General features: G+C 56.2%; 1 protein-coding gene across 10 annotated transcripts in view; it reads left to right on the top strand.

The window, feature by feature from the left end:
- The window catches only part of KMT2D (lysine methyltransferase 2D), a 39,456-nt gene that overhangs the window by 2,219 nt on the left and 20,960 nt on the right, over positions 1 to 16,277 (top strand). For 3 of the 10 annotated variants that reach the window (XM_089920654.1, XM_089920648.1, XM_089920657.1), the window contains exons 2-31: positions 3,386 to 3,471; positions 3,732 to 3,858; positions 4,039 to 4,262; positions 4,377 to 4,486; positions 4,662 to 4,824; positions 5,164 to 5,329; positions 5,429 to 5,543; positions 5,690 to 5,847; positions 6,055 to 6,200; positions 6,339 to 7,742; positions 7,837 to 8,945; positions 9,419 to 9,532; positions 9,883 to 9,993; positions 10,528 to 10,632; positions 11,378 to 11,559; positions 11,709 to 11,873; positions 11,969 to 12,078; positions 12,177 to 12,224; positions 12,890 to 13,111; positions 13,341 to 13,460; positions 13,550 to 13,663; positions 13,884 to 14,014; positions 14,099 to 14,246; positions 14,446 to 14,511; positions 14,690 to 14,800; positions 14,963 to 15,136; positions 15,241 to 15,325; positions 15,556 to 15,797; positions 15,896 to 15,969; positions 16,179 to 16,229. In XM_089920654.1, the coding sequence (XP_089776780.1) occupies positions 3,423 to 3,471; positions 3,732 to 3,858; positions 4,039 to 4,262; positions 4,377 to 4,486; positions 4,662 to 4,824; positions 5,164 to 5,329; positions 5,429 to 5,543; positions 5,690 to 5,847; positions 6,055 to 6,200; positions 6,339 to 7,742; positions 7,837 to 8,945; positions 9,419 to 9,532; positions 9,883 to 9,993; positions 10,528 to 10,632; positions 11,378 to 11,559; positions 11,709 to 11,873; positions 11,969 to 12,078; positions 12,177 to 12,224; positions 12,890 to 13,111; positions 13,341 to 13,460; positions 13,550 to 13,663; positions 13,884 to 14,014; positions 14,099 to 14,246; positions 14,446 to 14,511; positions 14,690 to 14,800; positions 14,963 to 15,136; positions 15,241 to 15,325; positions 15,556 to 15,797; positions 15,896 to 15,969; positions 16,179 to 16,229 (6,144 nt within the window). In that variant the 5' untranslated portion in view covers positions 3,386 to 3,422. Of the gene's footprint in view, positions 1 to 3,385; positions 3,472 to 3,731; positions 3,859 to 4,038; positions 4,263 to 4,376; positions 4,487 to 4,661; positions 4,825 to 5,163; positions 5,330 to 5,428; positions 5,544 to 5,689; positions 5,848 to 6,054; positions 6,201 to 6,338; positions 7,743 to 7,836; positions 8,946 to 9,418; positions 9,533 to 9,882; positions 9,994 to 10,527; positions 10,633 to 11,377; positions 11,560 to 11,708; positions 11,874 to 11,968; positions 12,079 to 12,176; positions 12,225 to 12,889; positions 13,112 to 13,340; positions 13,461 to 13,549; positions 13,664 to 13,883; positions 14,015 to 14,098; positions 14,247 to 14,445; positions 14,512 to 14,689; positions 14,801 to 14,962; positions 15,137 to 15,240; positions 15,326 to 15,555; positions 15,798 to 15,895; positions 15,970 to 16,178; positions 16,230 to 16,277 lie in introns of those variants that run through there. The other 7 variants (XM_089920653.1, XM_022572259.3, XM_089920649.1 and 4 more) reach the window with 6 other exon arrangements.

The raw sequence follows: 16,277 nt of genomic DNA, 5'->3' as shown, positions 1-16,277 counted from the left end.
TCAGCCCTGGCAGGAGGTGTTGGGGAGAAGTGGTGTGTATGTGACTGCACGAAGGGTGCAGCATGAGCCTCATGCCTCTGACCCTGGGCTGGGACAGCCCCTCTCACAGCTGTCATGCTGCCCAGCAGGGATTTGGCTGGTGTATTTTGCTCCCTCACTCTACTCCCTCCACCATATGAGGGCTAGACCTCTTTGAGCCTGGTCTTGGAAAGGAGAAAATAGGGATTTGCCCTTGAAAGATTTCTGGGTGGTAATCCTGAGGTGAGAGGTGGCACAGGGGTGCCGGAATGAGGCTAGCTGTTGCCCATGCTGTCTGCCCTTGCCTCCTGTGGAGGGCCTCTCCTGTTGTCTGTCCCTGAAGAACTTCCTTAGGAGATACCTCTCCTTGTTAGCTGTGGCTGACCCTAGGATGACCCAGGGGGTAGTCCGGAGGGTCTACAGGGCCACTGTTGCCATTTGGATTCTTCCCTGGAGGGCCAACCCAAAATGGGGGTGGGGAGAGGTGTGGTTTGAGTTTCAGGCTGGGAACCAGGAAGTCCTGAGTCCTAGAGAAGAGCTGTTCACTCAAGGGCCTGCTTCAGCCTTTCACCTCTCCAAGCCTCCATTTCCCCTTTGGCTGGGAAAATGGAGTTAAAGCTTTTGGTCTGGGATGGAGGCAGGGAGGAAAGTGGGTTGAGATGAATCCCTGCTTTTTTCCTTGCTGTTCTGGGCCTCTTTGGCCTAGGATTAAGGGGACCCACCACGGTTTTACTCCCTAGATCTGTATTTCTCTGGGATCCCTAGTTCCCCTGAGGAAGCCTGGCCAGGCATTACCCCAGTTTAGATCCAGGGAAAAAACCCTTGGTGTGGATGTGTGGTTTCTGGCTGTGAATGATGGGACAGGGGGACCTATGGTCTTTATTTGTTTAGATCTGTTTAAGGAGGGGCCTGACAACTGGTACTCAGCATTGGGGTGCAGGCGCTAGACTGCAGGGTAGTGAAATAGGGCTTCTTGGAAGTGCCTCTAGATTCTTTTTCCTCAGCTTGGAGAACACTCACCCCTTTGCTTATCTCTCATCTTCCATGGTGCCATGAATGAGGCTGCCGCTTTGGAGGATGTTGGTACTGATTCCCAAGGCTAGACGAAGGTGGTTTCTGTAGCTCCCCAAGCAGTGCCAGCATTACCAGCTTGAGAGGGCTGCGCTTGGGGGAGGGCGGAGGAATTTGTCCCTCTGGCCTTGTGTGAGGCAGTCCTCCTCCCACCCACTGTACTATCACTGTTGCTTTTCATTTCTTGATGTTTGTGACTCCTTTAGCCTTAACTTTGAGAGCACAACAGTTGGAAGATCTTGGCGGCATTTAGTGGTAAGGTACAGCAAAAGTTGCACACATTTAGGAAACTTCGAAGCCTTCCGGGTGTGGTCAGGCCTTGGATAACTGAATAGGAAGAGGAGCCTGGCTGGTGCCCTGACCTCCAACCCCTAATTCACATAGGAGGCTTCTAGGCGGCCCCTTGAAGTTCCAGAGCAGCTTTTCTGTGGGCTGGCTAGATGACCACCCTGCTTTCCTTTCAGGTGTGATTGTGTGTGTGGCAGCTTTTCTGTGGGCTGGCTAGATGACCACCCTGCTTTCCTTTCAGGTGTGATTGTGTGGGTGTGATTGTGTGGGTGATTGTGTGGGATGCTATTGTCCTGGGAACTCTTAGACAGGAGGTGGGAAGTGGGAAAGGGCACTGGATCCTCTCTTTACCTCTTTGGTAAAGAGGTGATCTGGGAATAGAGGTAACAGGTATCAGGTGCTATTTCACTTTCCCAATCTAGTAGAATCTAATAGTGTGAGGGGAAAGAAGTAAAGTAAAATTTCCCTTCCTGTGACATGTTACATGAGGCCCACTGCCAGTGTCTGGAAATGGAGTGTTAGCTCAGGGAAAGAGGACTGATGATGTGGTTCTTAGGTAATTGATTTATGGATCCTGGGCACCTTTGAGGGTTCCCCACTGTCTCATCTGCCCCAGTCACTCAACCCCCAGTGGCTGACTGGGGTATTTGGTTTGGGAAGAGAGGCTTGTCCTTACTAAGGTTGGTGTGGTTCTTCTGGTTAAACAAGAGGAGTGGAGAAGGTGAGAGATACAGTTCTCAAACTTTTATTTAGAGTTTTGTTTTAGGGATTCCCCTCTACCTTCTGTAGGAAAACTATACTCTGTTTCTCTGCTTAAGCCCCTACCCTTCCCACTAAGAGCTGTTTATACCTGTCCTTTTCTCCCTTCTTCTATAGGACCTCTTTCCTCTTCCTCAGCTCTGTAATTCTTATTCTTTACTTCTCTCTTTTTGGTACTGTGTTTAGTTTTATCTGAGGTTTAGGAAAACATACCCAAAGGTGTGGGTCTTGACCTTCTTAGGGATAACTTTAACGTGTTTCATTTGGCTCTGGGATAGGCAGGCATATCTTAGAAGAGGGGACCGTTACCCGCCACCCCCATAGTGTGTGTTGAAACCCTGCGTGACGGAAGAGGAAGGAAGCTACTTTGCTCTGTCCTGCCCCGTTTAGAACAGCTCCAAGTGGTGGTGTGCTTCCTGAGACTACAACTCCCAGCATGCCTAGCCTCAGGCCTGGCTACACATGCTCAGTAACTCTTAAGGCCCACTTCTGTTAACTACTAGGGCCATCTGAGGAGGAAGGGCTGTTGGTGTTGCTAAGGGCAACGACCTGAGGCCTTCAGGCTGGATGAGATCCTGAGCTCAGTCATGGCAAGGGCCAGGGGGTGGGCCTGGGTTGGATTTAGATGGGCAGTGGTGGAAATTGGGGAGTTTCTTCTGTTGTGATTGGGATGTTCTGGTTGAAACCAGTGGAGATGGGGGAGATCCATTCAGAGATGGGCTTTAGTTCCAGTAATGTGTTCTACGTCCTGCAAGACCCCAGGGAGAGGGACTTCGGCTGGACTCAGACTTCTTGTTATGACTGCCCCTGGGTTGGCACTGAAAGGCCTCTAGGATGGTAGCTGACTTAAGACCTGAGGAAAAAGTCCAAGGGATAGGGCCCACCAGAAGCCAAGAACTCAGTCATGAGGCAAAGAGTGATACTGGATGTAGATTGTATGTGCTTCTAGTTGGATGCTGTTGTCCTAGGAACTCTTAGACAGGAGGTGGGAAGTGGGAAAGGGGACTGGATCCTCTCAGAATTCAGTGTAGGAGAAGATGGTATGTGTTTATCTGGGGAGGAGGTAGGCAGTGGGACAATGGTTGGGGAGAGGGACTTTCCTTGTCATTAGTGCAGGAATTTGTAGGTATGGCTTTGCTCTGATTTCTGTAGGGTCTAGATAACATTAGATGCCTTCTCCCTAGGATTTGGGGGAAGGTGTTTAGTGGGAAGACTTACTAGACAAATAGATATCTCTTGGGTCTGACAGGTCTCCCCGAGAGGGCCCTGCCCAGTCGGAGAGAGGGATGGACAGCCCGAAGCCGCCTGGTGAGGATAAAGATTCAGAACCAGCAGGTGAGTAGGGCACATTCTGGGTTTGCTTGGCAGCTTTCTGTTCTACCCAGACAATCTTAGATTTCTGGTCCTAGCACAAGGACAGGAGCTAAGTCCATCTAATAGACAGGTAATTGAAGGACTTTGTTCTTTGGGACAAAAGTTGGAATGCCATCACTGTTATCCACCAAGGGTTTTGGATAATCTCACGGGTCTGAAGAGTGGACTAGTACTAAACGGAGGGTAATGGCTGATGCGCACTTCTCTGTCTGTTCATTCAGCTGATGGACCTGCAGCCTCCGAGGAGTCAGGTGCCACTGAGCCAGACCTCCCCAAACCACATGTGGGGGAGGGCTCTGTGCCCAGTTCTGGGGGTCCCAGGCTTCAGGAGCCTCCCCAGGACTGCAGGTAACTAGTTTGGGGAAATGAGGATGTAAGGACATACGAGGATTTGATTTGAGAGTCTGGGGCTTTCAAGGTGGAAAATTTAGGAAAATGAGTGGGAAGCATAGGTGTGCAAGTCATGGGGTTGTTTAGGGGTACCTGTGGGCAGGGGCCAGCGTGGTGCTGATGCTTGTGTGTTCACAGTGGGGGTCCAATGCGGCGTTGTGCTCTCTGTAACTGCGGGGAGCCCAGTCTACATGGGCAGCGGGAGCTACGGCGCTTTGAGTTGCCATTTGACTGGCCCCGGTGTTCAGTGGTGTCCCCTGGGGGGAACCCAGGGCCCAGTGAGGCAGCGCTGCTCAGTGAGGACCTATCACAGATTGGTTTCCCTGAGGGCCTGACACCTGCCCACCTAGGAGAACCTGGAGGTAAGTGGAGGGAAGTGGGGTAGCTGACTTGGGCAGGAAACAGGGAAGGGGCTGAGTGGCCCTGAAGCAGTGATGACGTTCTTGTTAACTCTTTCCCCCTTTCCCCCTATGAAGGGTCCTGCTGGGCTCACCACTGGTGTGCTGCGTGGTCGGCAGGCGTGTGGGGGCAGGAGGGCCCAGAACTATGTGGTGTGGACAAGGCCATCTTCTCAGGGATCTCACAGGTGGGGCCAGGCCAGGGGATTGCGTAGGCCCAGGGCAGGGTGGGCAGGGCTGGTGGGCTTCCGAGAGTCAGGGTGGAATGAGGAGGGCAGGGGGCATACTGGGACAGAGCCAGTGCCTGACATGTTGATCTGGAGAGAGCTGGCTAGCACTGAGGCTTTGTCTCCACCCTGGCAGCGCTGTTCCCACTGCACCAGACTCGGTGCCTCCATCCCTTGCCGCTCGCCTGGATGTCCACGTCTTTACCACTTCCCCTGTGCAGCTGCCAGCGGTTCCTTCTTATCCATGAAAACACTGCAGCTGCTTTGCCCGGAGCACAGTGAGGGGGCCGCACATCTGGGTGAGAAGTCCTGCCCTTTGGACGGAGGGCAGATGAGGGTCCAAGGGCGCTGGGGGCTCCGTACTCTGCAGAGCACTCAGAAGTCTACAGTTACATACTGTCTGTCTTTCCCACTAAAATACGTGTGGCCTTTGTGAGTGCAGGGGCTTTGCCTGTCTCGTTTAGCATGGTGTCTGCAGTGCCTAGAGCAGTGCCTGGCATATATTAGGCAGACACTTAGTAACTTTTTGTTATTCGTTCATTCTGTGTCTGTGGAATGCCTGTTATGTAGACAGCACCGTACGGAGTCCTGTAAGGAATCCGTAGCTGACCCGTGTCCTCTGTCCCTTCCCACTGCAGAGGAGGCTCGCTGTGCCGTATGTGAGGGGCCAGGGGAATTGTGTGACTTGTTCTTCTGTACCAGCTGTGGGCATCACTATCACGGGGCCTGCCTGGACACTGCTCTGACTGCCCGCAAGCGTGCTGGCTGGCAGTGCCCTGAATGCAAAGTGTGCCAAGCTTGCAGGTAAGAGTGGGAGGGCAGGAGAGAACCTTAGGCGGGGCACAGGTTAAGGTTGAAAATGAGGGCAAGGAGGACCCTGTTACGTGCCCTGTGCCCCTGCAGGAAACCTGGGAATGACTCTAAGATGTTGGTCTGTGAGACATGTGACAAAGGATACCATACCTTCTGCCTGAAACCACCTATGGAGGAGCTGCCTGCTCACTCTTGGAAGTGCAAGGTGAGTGTCCCCTGATCCTCCTGCCTTACTCTCCCTAAGTCTGCCTCCTACAGCATCCCGAGTTTCTCTGTTGTGACGAGTCCCGTGTTCTCCTCCAGTCTCTGGCTGTCTGACAAGTGCCTGTTTTGCCCGTTCCCTTCCCCTAGGCATGCCGGGTATGCCGGGCCTGTGGGGCAGGCTCAGCAGAGCTGAACCCCAACTCTGAGTGGTTTGAGAACTACTCGCTCTGTCACCGCTGTCACAAAGCCCAGGGAGGACAGCCTGTCAGTTCTGTTGCTGAGCAGCACCCCCCGGTCTGTAGCAGGTAAGTGGTGTGGACTGGCAGAGATCAGGCTGGGGGATCGGAAGGGCTGAGACTGGCAGGGCTCGTGTTAAAGCAAGCTGACTTTGAGAGGAGGGCCCTCAGGTGGGCAGTACAATCCATAGCATTCGTGCCTCGCCCCAGTGTGCTCTCGTGAGGAGCTGATAGCTGATGAGAGCCATGGTGCCTGCTCCCCTGTACCCTCTGCAGATTCTCACCCCCAGAGCCTGGCGATACCCCCACTGATGAGCCCGATGCTCTGTACGTTGCATGCCAAGGGCAGCCAAAGGGTGGGCACGTGACCTCTATGCAACCCAAGGAACCGGGGCCCCTGCAATGTGAAGCCAAACCACTAGGTGAGTAGGGTTTGAGGGTCCCTGAAAGTAATCCCCTTCTATCGTGTGGCAAGGGACAGTTTCTGCTTTGCCCCAGACCCTGTACTTTCTGTGGAGTGCAGCTGAACTAGGTAGGAACATAGTGTGTTATGTCTGCAGGTAGAGAAGGGGCCCAACTTGAGCCCCAGTTGGAGGCCTCCCTCAATGAGGAGATGCCACTGCTGCCCCCACCTGAGGAGTCGCCCCTGTCCCCACCACCTGAGGAATCACCCACATCCCCGCCGCCTGAGGCATCGCGCCTGTCCCCACCGCCTGAGGACTCACCCCTCTCTCCACCGCCTGAGGAGTCTCCTCTGTCTCCCCCACCTGAGGCATCACCTTTTTCTCCACTGGAGGAGTCACCCTTCTCTCCCCCAGAGGAGTCCCCCCCATCTCCCCTGCTTGAGACACCCTTATCCCCACCGCCTGAAGCATCACCTCTGTCACCACCATTTGAGGAGTCTCCCCTGTCCCCCCCACCGGAGGAATTGCCTACCTCCCCACCACCCGAAGCATCGCGCCTGTTCCCACCACCTGAGGAGTCACCCATGTCCCCTCCACCTGAAGAGTCACCCATGTCTCCACCACCTGAGGCATCTTGTCTGTTCCCACCATTTGAAGAATCGCCCCTGTCCCCTCCACCAGAGGAGTCTCCTCTCTCCCCACCACCTGAGGCATCACGCCTGTCGCCACCACCTGAGGACTCACCCATGTCCCCGCTACCTGAAGACTCGCCTATGTCCCCCCCGCCTGAGGTGTCACGCCTGTCTCCCCTGCCTGAGGTGTCACGCCTGTCCCCACCACCCGAGGAATCTCCTCTGTCCCCACCACCTGAGGAGTCTCCCACATCCCCGCCACCTGAGGCTTCACGCCTGTCCCCACCGCCTGAGGACTCACCTGCTTCCCCGCCACCGGAGGACTTGCTTACGTCCCTACCCCTGGAGGAGTCACCCCTATCGCCACTGCCTGAGGAACTGCGACTCTGCCCCCGGCCCGGGGAGCCGCGCCCGTCCCCTGCGCCCGAGGAGCCTCATCTGTCCCCTGCGCCCCAGGAGCCGCGTCTGTCCCCTGTGCCTGAGGAGCCGCATCTGTCCCCTGCGCCCCAGGAGCCGCGCCCGTCCCCTGCGTCCGAGGAGCCGCGTCTGTCCCCTGCACCTGAGGAGCTGCATCTGTCCTCCCAGCCTGAGGAGCCGCGCCTGTCCCCTCGCCCTGAGGAGCTGTGCCTGTCCCCCACGCCCGAGGAGCCGCAGTTGTCCCCAGTGCCCGAGGAGCCGCAGTTGTCCCCAGTGCCCGAGGAGCCGCGCCTGTCCCCTCGACCTGAAGAGCCCCCTGAGGAGCCAGGCCTATGCCCTGCACCTGAGGAATTGCCGTCGTTCCTCCCACCTGGGGAGCCACCCTTATCCCCTTTGCTTGGAGAGCCGGCCCTGTCTGAGCCTGGGGAGCCACCTCTGTCCCCTCTGCCTGAGGAGCTGCCGTTGTCCCCATCCGGGGAGCCATCTTTGTCACCTCAGCTGATGCCACCAGGTACGGGGATGTTAGTACCCTCTTACTCTGGGACAGTCTTTACTCTTTATGGCACATCTAATCTAAGAGCCTCTCTTTTCTTCTTTCTCTCCAGATCCTCTTCCTCCTCCGCTCTCACCCATTATCACAGCTGTGGCCCCGCCGGCCCTGTCTCCTTTGGGAGAGTTAGAGTACCCCTTTGGTGCCAAAGGGGACAGTGACCCTGAGTCGCCATTGGCTGCCCCCATCCTAGAGACACCTATCAGCCCTCCACCAGAAGCTAACTGCACTGACCCTGAGCCTGTACCCCCTATGATCCTTCCCCCATCTCCAGGCTCCCCGGTAGGACCGGCCTCTCCCATGCTGATGGAGCCCCTTCCCCCTCGTTGTTCCCCACTCCTCCAGCATTCCCTGCCTCCCCCAAACTCCCCTCCTTCCCAGTGCTCTCCCCCTGCTCTGCCACTGTCTGTTCCTTCCCCACTGAGTCCCATACAGAAGGCAGTGCAGGTCTCAGATGAGGCTGAGCCACATGAGATGGAGACTGAGAAAGCCCCAGAACCTGAGTGCCCAGCCTTGGAACCCAGCCCTACTAGTCCTCTCCCCTCTCCCATGGGGAACCTTTCCTGCCCTGCCCCCAGCCCTGCCCCAGCCCTGGATGACTTCTCTGGCCTGGGGGAAGATACAGCCCCTCTGGATGGGACTGACACTCCTGGATCACATCCAGAGGCCGGACAGACCCCCGGCAGCTTGGCTAGTGAACTTAAGGGTTCCCCTGTGCTCCTGGACCCCGAGGAGCTGGCCCCTGTGACCCCTATGGAGGTCTATGGCCCAGAATGCAAGCAGGCAGGGCAGGGCTCACCCTGTGAAGAGCAAGAGGAGCCACGTGCACCAGTGGCCCCCACCCCACCTACTCTCATCAAATCTGACATCGTTAATGAGATCTCCAATCTGAGCCAGGGCGATGCCAGTGCCAGTTTTCCTGGCTCAGAGCCCCTGCTGGGCTCTCCCGACCCCGAGGGCGGTGGCTCCCTGTCCATGGAGCTGGGGGTATCTACAGACGTTAGTCCAGCCCGAGATGAGGGCTCCCTGCGACTTTGTACGGATTCGCTGCCAGAGACTGATGACTCGCTGCTGTGTGATGCTGGGACAGCTATCGGAGGAGGCAAAGCGGAGGGGGACAAGGGGAGGCGGCGCAGCTCCCCGGCTCGTTCCCGCATCAAACAGGTAAGGGGCTATCCAGCCACTGATGTGCTTGGTGTCATGCCACTGTCAGAGGTGTAGTCCTGTGTCACTGATACCTTTCTGCCTGGCTTATTGAATCCTGGACTGTCAGAGATCCTTGAGTGCACCTTCTTATTTTATCAAGGGGAATACTGATACACAGGGGGACGCGACTTGCCCAGGTTCATGGTAACTTAGCCATAGAATCGGGACTAGAAACTCAGGTCTCTCAGGCCAGTATTGTTTCTTGTTGTACCACGTTGACCACTCTTCTTGGAAGATGTGGAGTGGTTTGGACCAGAGTTACCTACCTGTTGCTATCTGAGAGCTTGGCTTTTTCCCTGGCCCTGACTGGGACTTTTGGGCCTTGTTACCTGCCGTACTCTGTCCCTTCGTCTCTTCTCTTCCCTCCAAGCCTGTGGATGCAGCATATTAGCCCTCGACTTTTCCTGTAATCGTCCCCTTTCCTCACTCAGGGTCGCAGCAGTAGTTTCCCAGGAAGACGCCGGCCACGTGGAGGAGCACATGGAGGACGTGGGAGAGGACGGGCCCGGCTAAAATCAACTACTTCTTCCATTGAGACTCTGGTAGTAAGGAGAGGCCTCCCATCCCCCAAACATGCTTCAGCTGGCCCCTTCAAGATTAAACACCCTTTAAATCTTGCCAGTCCCCTGCACGCTCACCTGCCTGCCTGCTAGCCTAGGGCCCGTCCAGCTATGTCTGTGCTCCTTCTGTGCTCTCGGCCCCCAGGCTTCTCTGAAATCTGATGTTGGGCTGAGGCCCAGTTTGGGAGCTGGGGTGTTCTTCTGCTTCTTAGTCCTGGCTCCTGGCTTTCACGTTAGCCAGGGGTTTGTGCCGCCTTGCCCCGACACCAAAGAGGAAAGCAGCTTAGTGGGGGCGGATTTAGCTGCCTCACTTTCCACAACTTTCTGCCTGTAAGGTTGCTGATATCGATAGCTCTCCCGGCAAGGAGGAAGAAGACGACGATGATGACACCATGCAGAATACCGTGGTTCTCTTCTCCAACACAGACAAGTTTGTCCTAATGCAGGTACCGTACTTGACTTCTGTAGTCCCGCCTTCAGCAGTGAGGCCTGGCAGCCTGAGCAGTTGGCTGTGTGTGTTTCGGTGGGAGGGTAAATGGGGAGAACCAGGGACCTACTCCTGGCATTCCAGAGAATGAGCTTGACACTGAGCTAGCAGCTAGGAATGTAGCAGTGAAAAAGGCAGAAATGGTTTCTGCCCTGTCGAAGCTTAGAGTCTAGGGAACACGGGTAATCTCGAAGCTGTAGAATTTTGTCGCATATATTACTGTCTCATCCTGACCAGCCTTTACCCACCTTATCTTTCACTTCTCCTTAGCGTTACCCATGTCAGGCTGTATCATTTCAAATTACCTGATCAGATGGGCAAGGCATGCTAGGAAGGAACGGGGTCCCGTGATGGCTCACCGTGTCCTAATGCTGGGGATGGGCTTCTGGTTCTTTGACTCCCCCTTCTCAGATTAGTGGTGTCGTCAGTTACTGGGACTGAGTGGTATTGAGGATGTGAGGTTGGACATTTGGGTTTCTGTGTGTTTCCCCAGGACATGTGTGTGGTATGTGGCAGCTTTGGCCGGGGGGCAGAGGGCCACCTTCTTGCCTGTTCCCAGTGCTCTCAGTGCTATCACCCTTACTGTGTCAACAGCAAGGTGAGTTCAGGGCCCAAGAGGTCTGGCCTGAGGGATGGGGTCGTTACTGCTTATCCTAGTCCCCTGTCCTGGCCACTCGACTTAAAGTGGCCATTGGTCATGGAAGTTGTCCATCAGTTTCCAGTGGTTGTCAAATTCATCTTGGGAAAAAATACTTCGGAAACCGTAGTGGTCTTTACGAGTTTCTTTGTGGTAGACCATGACTTGCTGGTATAATTCAGTCCATCATGTAAACTGTGAGAACTTTACTAGTAGAAAACATGATATGGTCTGGATATAAAATGTAAAATCAGAATCAAACACATGTCCGCAAAGAGAAAGCAGTGTTTTTGACTCAAGTATGATCAGTCATTTTGGGGTTTTCACTAATGTTAATTTAGAACTTGTCCACTGCTAACAGTCACTAACTTGTAGCAGCAGCAGGCTCTACATGTTCAAGAAAAACTGGGGGAAATACAACCTAGTTCTATCCACAGTCTTTTTGGAGACTTCGCTAGTGAAAGATCCTAATGAGGCAGTGGCTGGGCGAGGCTGTTCTCTGATCAGCAGAGACCCCTGGAAGCCTAAGTTTAAGATCCACTATTTTTGGGGTGAGGGTGCTCTGTGTAGATTCCCTGTGCTCAAATGGAGGCCTGGCCTGGGTACTGGGGTCCTCCAGCCTCACCTGTGTAAGTCCCCCCCTCCCCTGAGAGGTCTGCCCTGCCCTCCGCATCACCTCCTGAGGAATTGCCATCTTCTGCGCCAGATCACCAAGGTGATGCTGCTGAAGGGCTGGCGTTGCGTGGAGTGCATCGTGTGTGAGGTATGCGGCCAGGCCTCAGACCCCTCCCGCCTGCTGCTCTGTGATGACTGTGACATTAGCTACCACACGTACTGCCTGGACCCGCCACTGCTCACCGTGCCCAAGGGTGGCTGGAAGTGCAAGTGGTAAGGAGACTGGGATCTTCAGAGGGGCCTGAAATGTTTGAGTGGGTGTGATGTTGAATACATGGCAGAGGCGGGGTTTAGAAGGCCGGGCGGCTTTGGGTGCTTTGGGTAGGTTAGGTGCTGAGGGTCTGTCTTTCTGCCCCCACCAGGTGTGTGTCCTGTATGCAGTGTGGGGCCGCCTCCCCTGGCTTCCACTGTGAATGGCAGAATAGTTACACGCACTGCGGGCCCTGCGCCAGCCTGGTGACCTGCCCGATCTGTCATGCCCCGTATGTGGAAGAGGACCTCCTGATCCAGTGCCGTCACTGTGAACGGTGAGGGTGCCCCTTTCTCCTCATATAAGCCCCCTCTTCCCTGTTCTCAGCCTGGCGTTGTCTCAGTTTATCCCCTCCTGTCTCCCTTCTCCCAGGTGGATGCATGCTGGTTGCGAGAGCCTCTTCACAGAGGATGACGTGGAGCAGGCGGCCGATGAGGGCTTTGACTGTGTCTCTTGCCAGCCTTACGTGGTAAAGCCTGCTGGTGAGTACCAGGGGCGGGGGAGAGGGGAGGAGGGGTCGGGCAGGGGCGCCTTGCTTTGGGACAGGGCCTCTAGCTGCCTTGCTTTGTCCTCTCCACAGTGCCTGTTGCGCCTCCAGAACTGGTGCCTATGAAGGTGAAAGAGCCGGGTGAGTCACAGAAATTCTGAATGCCAAAGCCAGAGGAGACCTTAGGCACCTAGTCCAGCTCCAGCCCCCCAACTTTATCTCGTTATTTTCGGAGAAGGAAACTAAGACCCAGGGGGGTTGAGTGGCCTGCCCAAGGTCACCCCATAGGTCAGTGGTGAAGTTATGACGAGAACCAAGGCATCCAGTTTCCCAGGCAGAGTTCCTTCCACCAGGCAACGCGGCCTTTGTACGGCTAGAATCTCACCTCCGGAGAGCACGGAGCACAGCTTTCTCCTTAATGAAGGAGCTGGGGCTCTCCCACCTCCATCGTGATGTGGGCACTGCTCCTGGCATCTGGGGCACTGTGAGCTGGCATTCGGCAAGGAGGGGCCCTCCTGGCCTCAGACAGCTAGAGAATATATTGGGTGAACTGAGGGTGAATCATGAGCAAAGTCCGGCTTCAGCAGGAGCGGTCTCTCTGATCCCCCTGGTTACCTGAGGGAGCACTCGGGCCTCAGCTGGCGCCCGCTGGTGGTCTCTCCTCTCCAGCCCTCAGACCCCAGTCTGGACTTCAGTCTGTCTCTCTCTCGCTGCTTTCGTCCCAGCTAGGGACTTAGGCCGAAACTTGGAGTTCTGCGCTCCTTGGGGCCTCCATCAGGGGTCACACGCTCTTCCCCCTTGTGCAGAGCCCCAGTACTTCCGCTTCGAGGGTGTGTGGCTGACAGAAACTGGCATGGCTGTGCTGCGTAACCTGACCATGTCGCCCCTGCACAAGCGGCGCCAGCGGCGAGGACGGCTTGGCCTCCCAGGCGAGGCAGGGCTGGAGGGTTCTGAGCCTTCAGATGCCCTTGGCCCTGATGACAAGAAGGATGGAGACCTGGACGCTGATGAGCTGCTCAAGGGTGAAGGTCAGGCTGAGGAGTCTCAGGGAGTGCCAAAGTAATGGGAGCATGCCTGTGAGAGTTGAGTGTTGGGTAGGAGCTGCATTATGACTCCCAGTCACCCTCAAGGCACTGTTGGTCTTGTCCAGATGGCTCTGTGGCAGGGCACTCAGCTCTGTTCTTAGGTGGCAGGATGACAGGGTTAAAAGGGTCCATGCCTCTGACCTGCTTCCATCTCGTCTGTCCCCGTACACAGGTGGTGTGGAACACATGGAATGCGAAATTAAACTAGAGGGCCCCGTCAGCCCTGATGGAGAGCCTGGCAAAGAGGAGACCGAGGAAAGCAAAAAACGCAAACGCAAACCCTATCGGCCTGGTGAGGCCCTGGGATGCAGAGGTGGGGTGGGGAGGGGCAGCTCACCAGGTCCCCAGCGGCTTCTCAGCCTCAGCTCTGTCTCCTTATAGGCATCGGTGGTTTCATGGTGAGACAGCGGAAATCCCACACACGTGTGAAAAAGGGGCCTGCTGCACAGGCGGAGGTGTTGAGTGGGGATGGGCAGCCCGACGAGGGTGAGACGGGTGAGGGCTCCAGTGGGGCCTGGGAGAAGGTGGGGATCACGGGACCTGTGGGACACTGCCAGGGAGGCCTGGGGCAGGGGAGTCCACTCAGAGGGCCAGGGGAGTAGTGGGCCCACTACTGGTGCTGGGGAGAGAGTAGGCAGAAAGCGTCCCCAGGCCAAGTTGGGAGCAGCATGCCCGCTGTCCCCAGAGAGGCAGACACCTCCCATTCGGTCCCCAGTGTTGCCTGCCGACCTGCCTGCAGAGGGCTCTGTGGACCAGAGCTTAGCTGATGGGGATGAGAAGAAGAAGCAGCAGCGGCGAGGGCGCAAGAAGAGCAAACTAGAGGACATGTTCCCTGCTTATCTGCAGGTGGGTCTTAGGCTCCGAGGGGCAAGGGCAGTGTCGGTCCTGCAGGGCATGAAGAAGCCTGTTTCTCCCTGACTCCTCCCACAGGAAGCCTTCTTTGGGAAGGAGCTGCTGGACCTGAGCCGAAAGGCCCTTTTTGCAGTTGGGGTGGGCCGGCCAAGCTTTGGACTAGGAACCCCAAAAGCCAAGGGGGATGGAGGCTCAGATAGGAAGGAGCTCCCGACCTCACAGAAAGGTCAGTCGTGTGGGGGTAAGGTGGTCTGAAGGGGTCCAATTTCGCTCTGTGCTTAGAAGCTGGTAAGAGATTTTAGTGGGAAATGGGCTGGTCTCCAGGAGTTGAGGGTGGGCCAAGGGCCCTGGCCTTGGAGCTGGGGTCCTATTCGGGGCATCACATGTAGGGCATCTCTGATTGGAATGGCGACTGTTGCTCATAGGAGATGATGGTCCGGATGTTGCCGATGAAGAATCCCGTGGTCCTGAGGGCAAGGCTGACACATCAGGTGAGGGCTGCTGGGAGGACTGTGTGCCATCTTGGTTTTGCTTCTGTGAATCTGTTCTGCCCCTGAGCACTATCAGGGATGGAGGCTGGAAAGTGTTCCATGCCTTCTGTGGTTCAGGGTGGCCAGTGTGGTACCTCCATACTGGCCTTGGCTGATGGGTTTCTCCTGGCAATTGCAGGACCTGAGGATGGCGGCGTAAAGGCATCCCCAGTGCCTAGTGACCCTGAGAAGCCAGGCACCCCGGGGGAAGGGATGCTTAGCTCTGACTTAGACAGGATTCCCACAGAAGGTGAGGCTGTGACCCGCACTCCTTGCCTATAAGGGTCCTCTGTGGGAGGAGAGCATCCTACCTGTGAGACTCTCATCTCTACAGCTTCTCTAGTGGGGAGTCGTGGGCACCTTCCCTGGCCGTGACCATTTGTAGCCCTGTGGTGTCCCTTCAACTCCCCAGTCTTCCTCAGCATCATCCTTCATCGATCCCTCACAGAACTGCCCAAGATGGAATCCAAGGACCTGCAGCAGCTTTTCAAGGATGTTCTGGGTTCTGAACGAGAGCAACATCTGGGTTGTGGAACCCCTGGCCTCGACGGCAGCCGTACACCGCTACAGAGGCCCTTTCTTCAAGGTGATCCGGATAGGAGTGGTTTGAAAACTGGGTGGGCAGGTATGGCCAAGCCTGCCTCCAGGATGGGCCACTTACTCCTTTCGCTGATCCTGTGCCTCTTGTAGGTGGACTCCCTTTGGGCAATCTCCCCTCCAGCAGCCCAATGGACTCCTACCCGGGCCTTTGCCAGTCCCCATTCCTGGATTCTAGGTTGGTATTTATGCTTAACCCCCGTGGGCAGTCTCTTCCTTCCAACTGGGGCCATGCCAAGGGAGGGAACCTTGGACTCTTGGGTGCTGCTGTAGCAACACCTCTCTCTGCTCCTTTGTTAGTGACTGTCCTCTGTTGGGGCAGGGCAGTGGCCTGGGGACTCTGGGCAGTTTGTCTGGGGTGGGACTTGGCGTCCCTGCCCTCTGTGACTCTCCGCCCCTGCGCCCCAGGGAGCGCGGGGGCTTCTTTAGCCCGGAGCCCGGTGAGCCAGACAGCCCCTGGACAGGCTCGGGGGGCACCACGCCCTCCACCCCGACCACGCCCACCACAGAGGGTGAGGGCGACGGGCTCTCCTACAACCAGCGGAGTCTTCAGCGCTGGGAGAAGGACGAGGAGTTGGGCCAGCTCTCTACCATCTCACCTGTGCTCTATGCCAACATTAACTTTCCCAATCTCAAGCAAGATTACCCAGGTACCCGTGGGATGAGGGCAAGGGAGACAACCTGTAACTTGGCACGTGCAGGGGGTCACCTGCCAGGTCTCCTCTAACACATTCTGTCTGCCCTCCAGACTGGTCTAGCCGCTGCAAACAAATCATGAAGCTCTGGAGAAAAGTTCCAGCTGCTGATAAAGCCCCCTACCTGGTGAGACAGAGGGAGCCTGGGTCAGCGTGGGAACTGAGGGTGTGGGGTGACTTTGGGAAGGTCGCCTCAGTTCTTGCCATTCCCCACTCCCAAAGCAGCTGGGCCAGTAGGGATCAGCTTCTGGGTAGGCAGTGTGAGTGACATTGCGAGGGCTGGGGACTGAGCGTGAGATTGCGTCCTAGCCTAAGGTTGTGTCCTCTATTCCTCAGCAAAAGGCCAAAGATAACCGGGCAGCTCACCGCATCAACAAGGTGCAAAAGGTGAGTGGGGGCCAGGCTGGGCCGTGCCATCCAAGGCCTGTAGTGGGG

This window comes from Delphinapterus leucas, chromosome 11 (assembly GCF_059928025.1).
Source record: "Delphinapterus leucas isolate spDelLeu-1000000601 "Yukka" chromosome 11, BTC_Dleu_Yukka2, whole genome shotgun sequence".
NCBI lineage: Eukaryota > Metazoa > Chordata > Mammalia > Artiodactyla > Monodontidae > Delphinapterus > Delphinapterus leucas.
The sequence above is the reverse complement of the archived record's forward strand: the minus strand, read 5'-3'. Positions and strand labels throughout refer to the sequence as shown.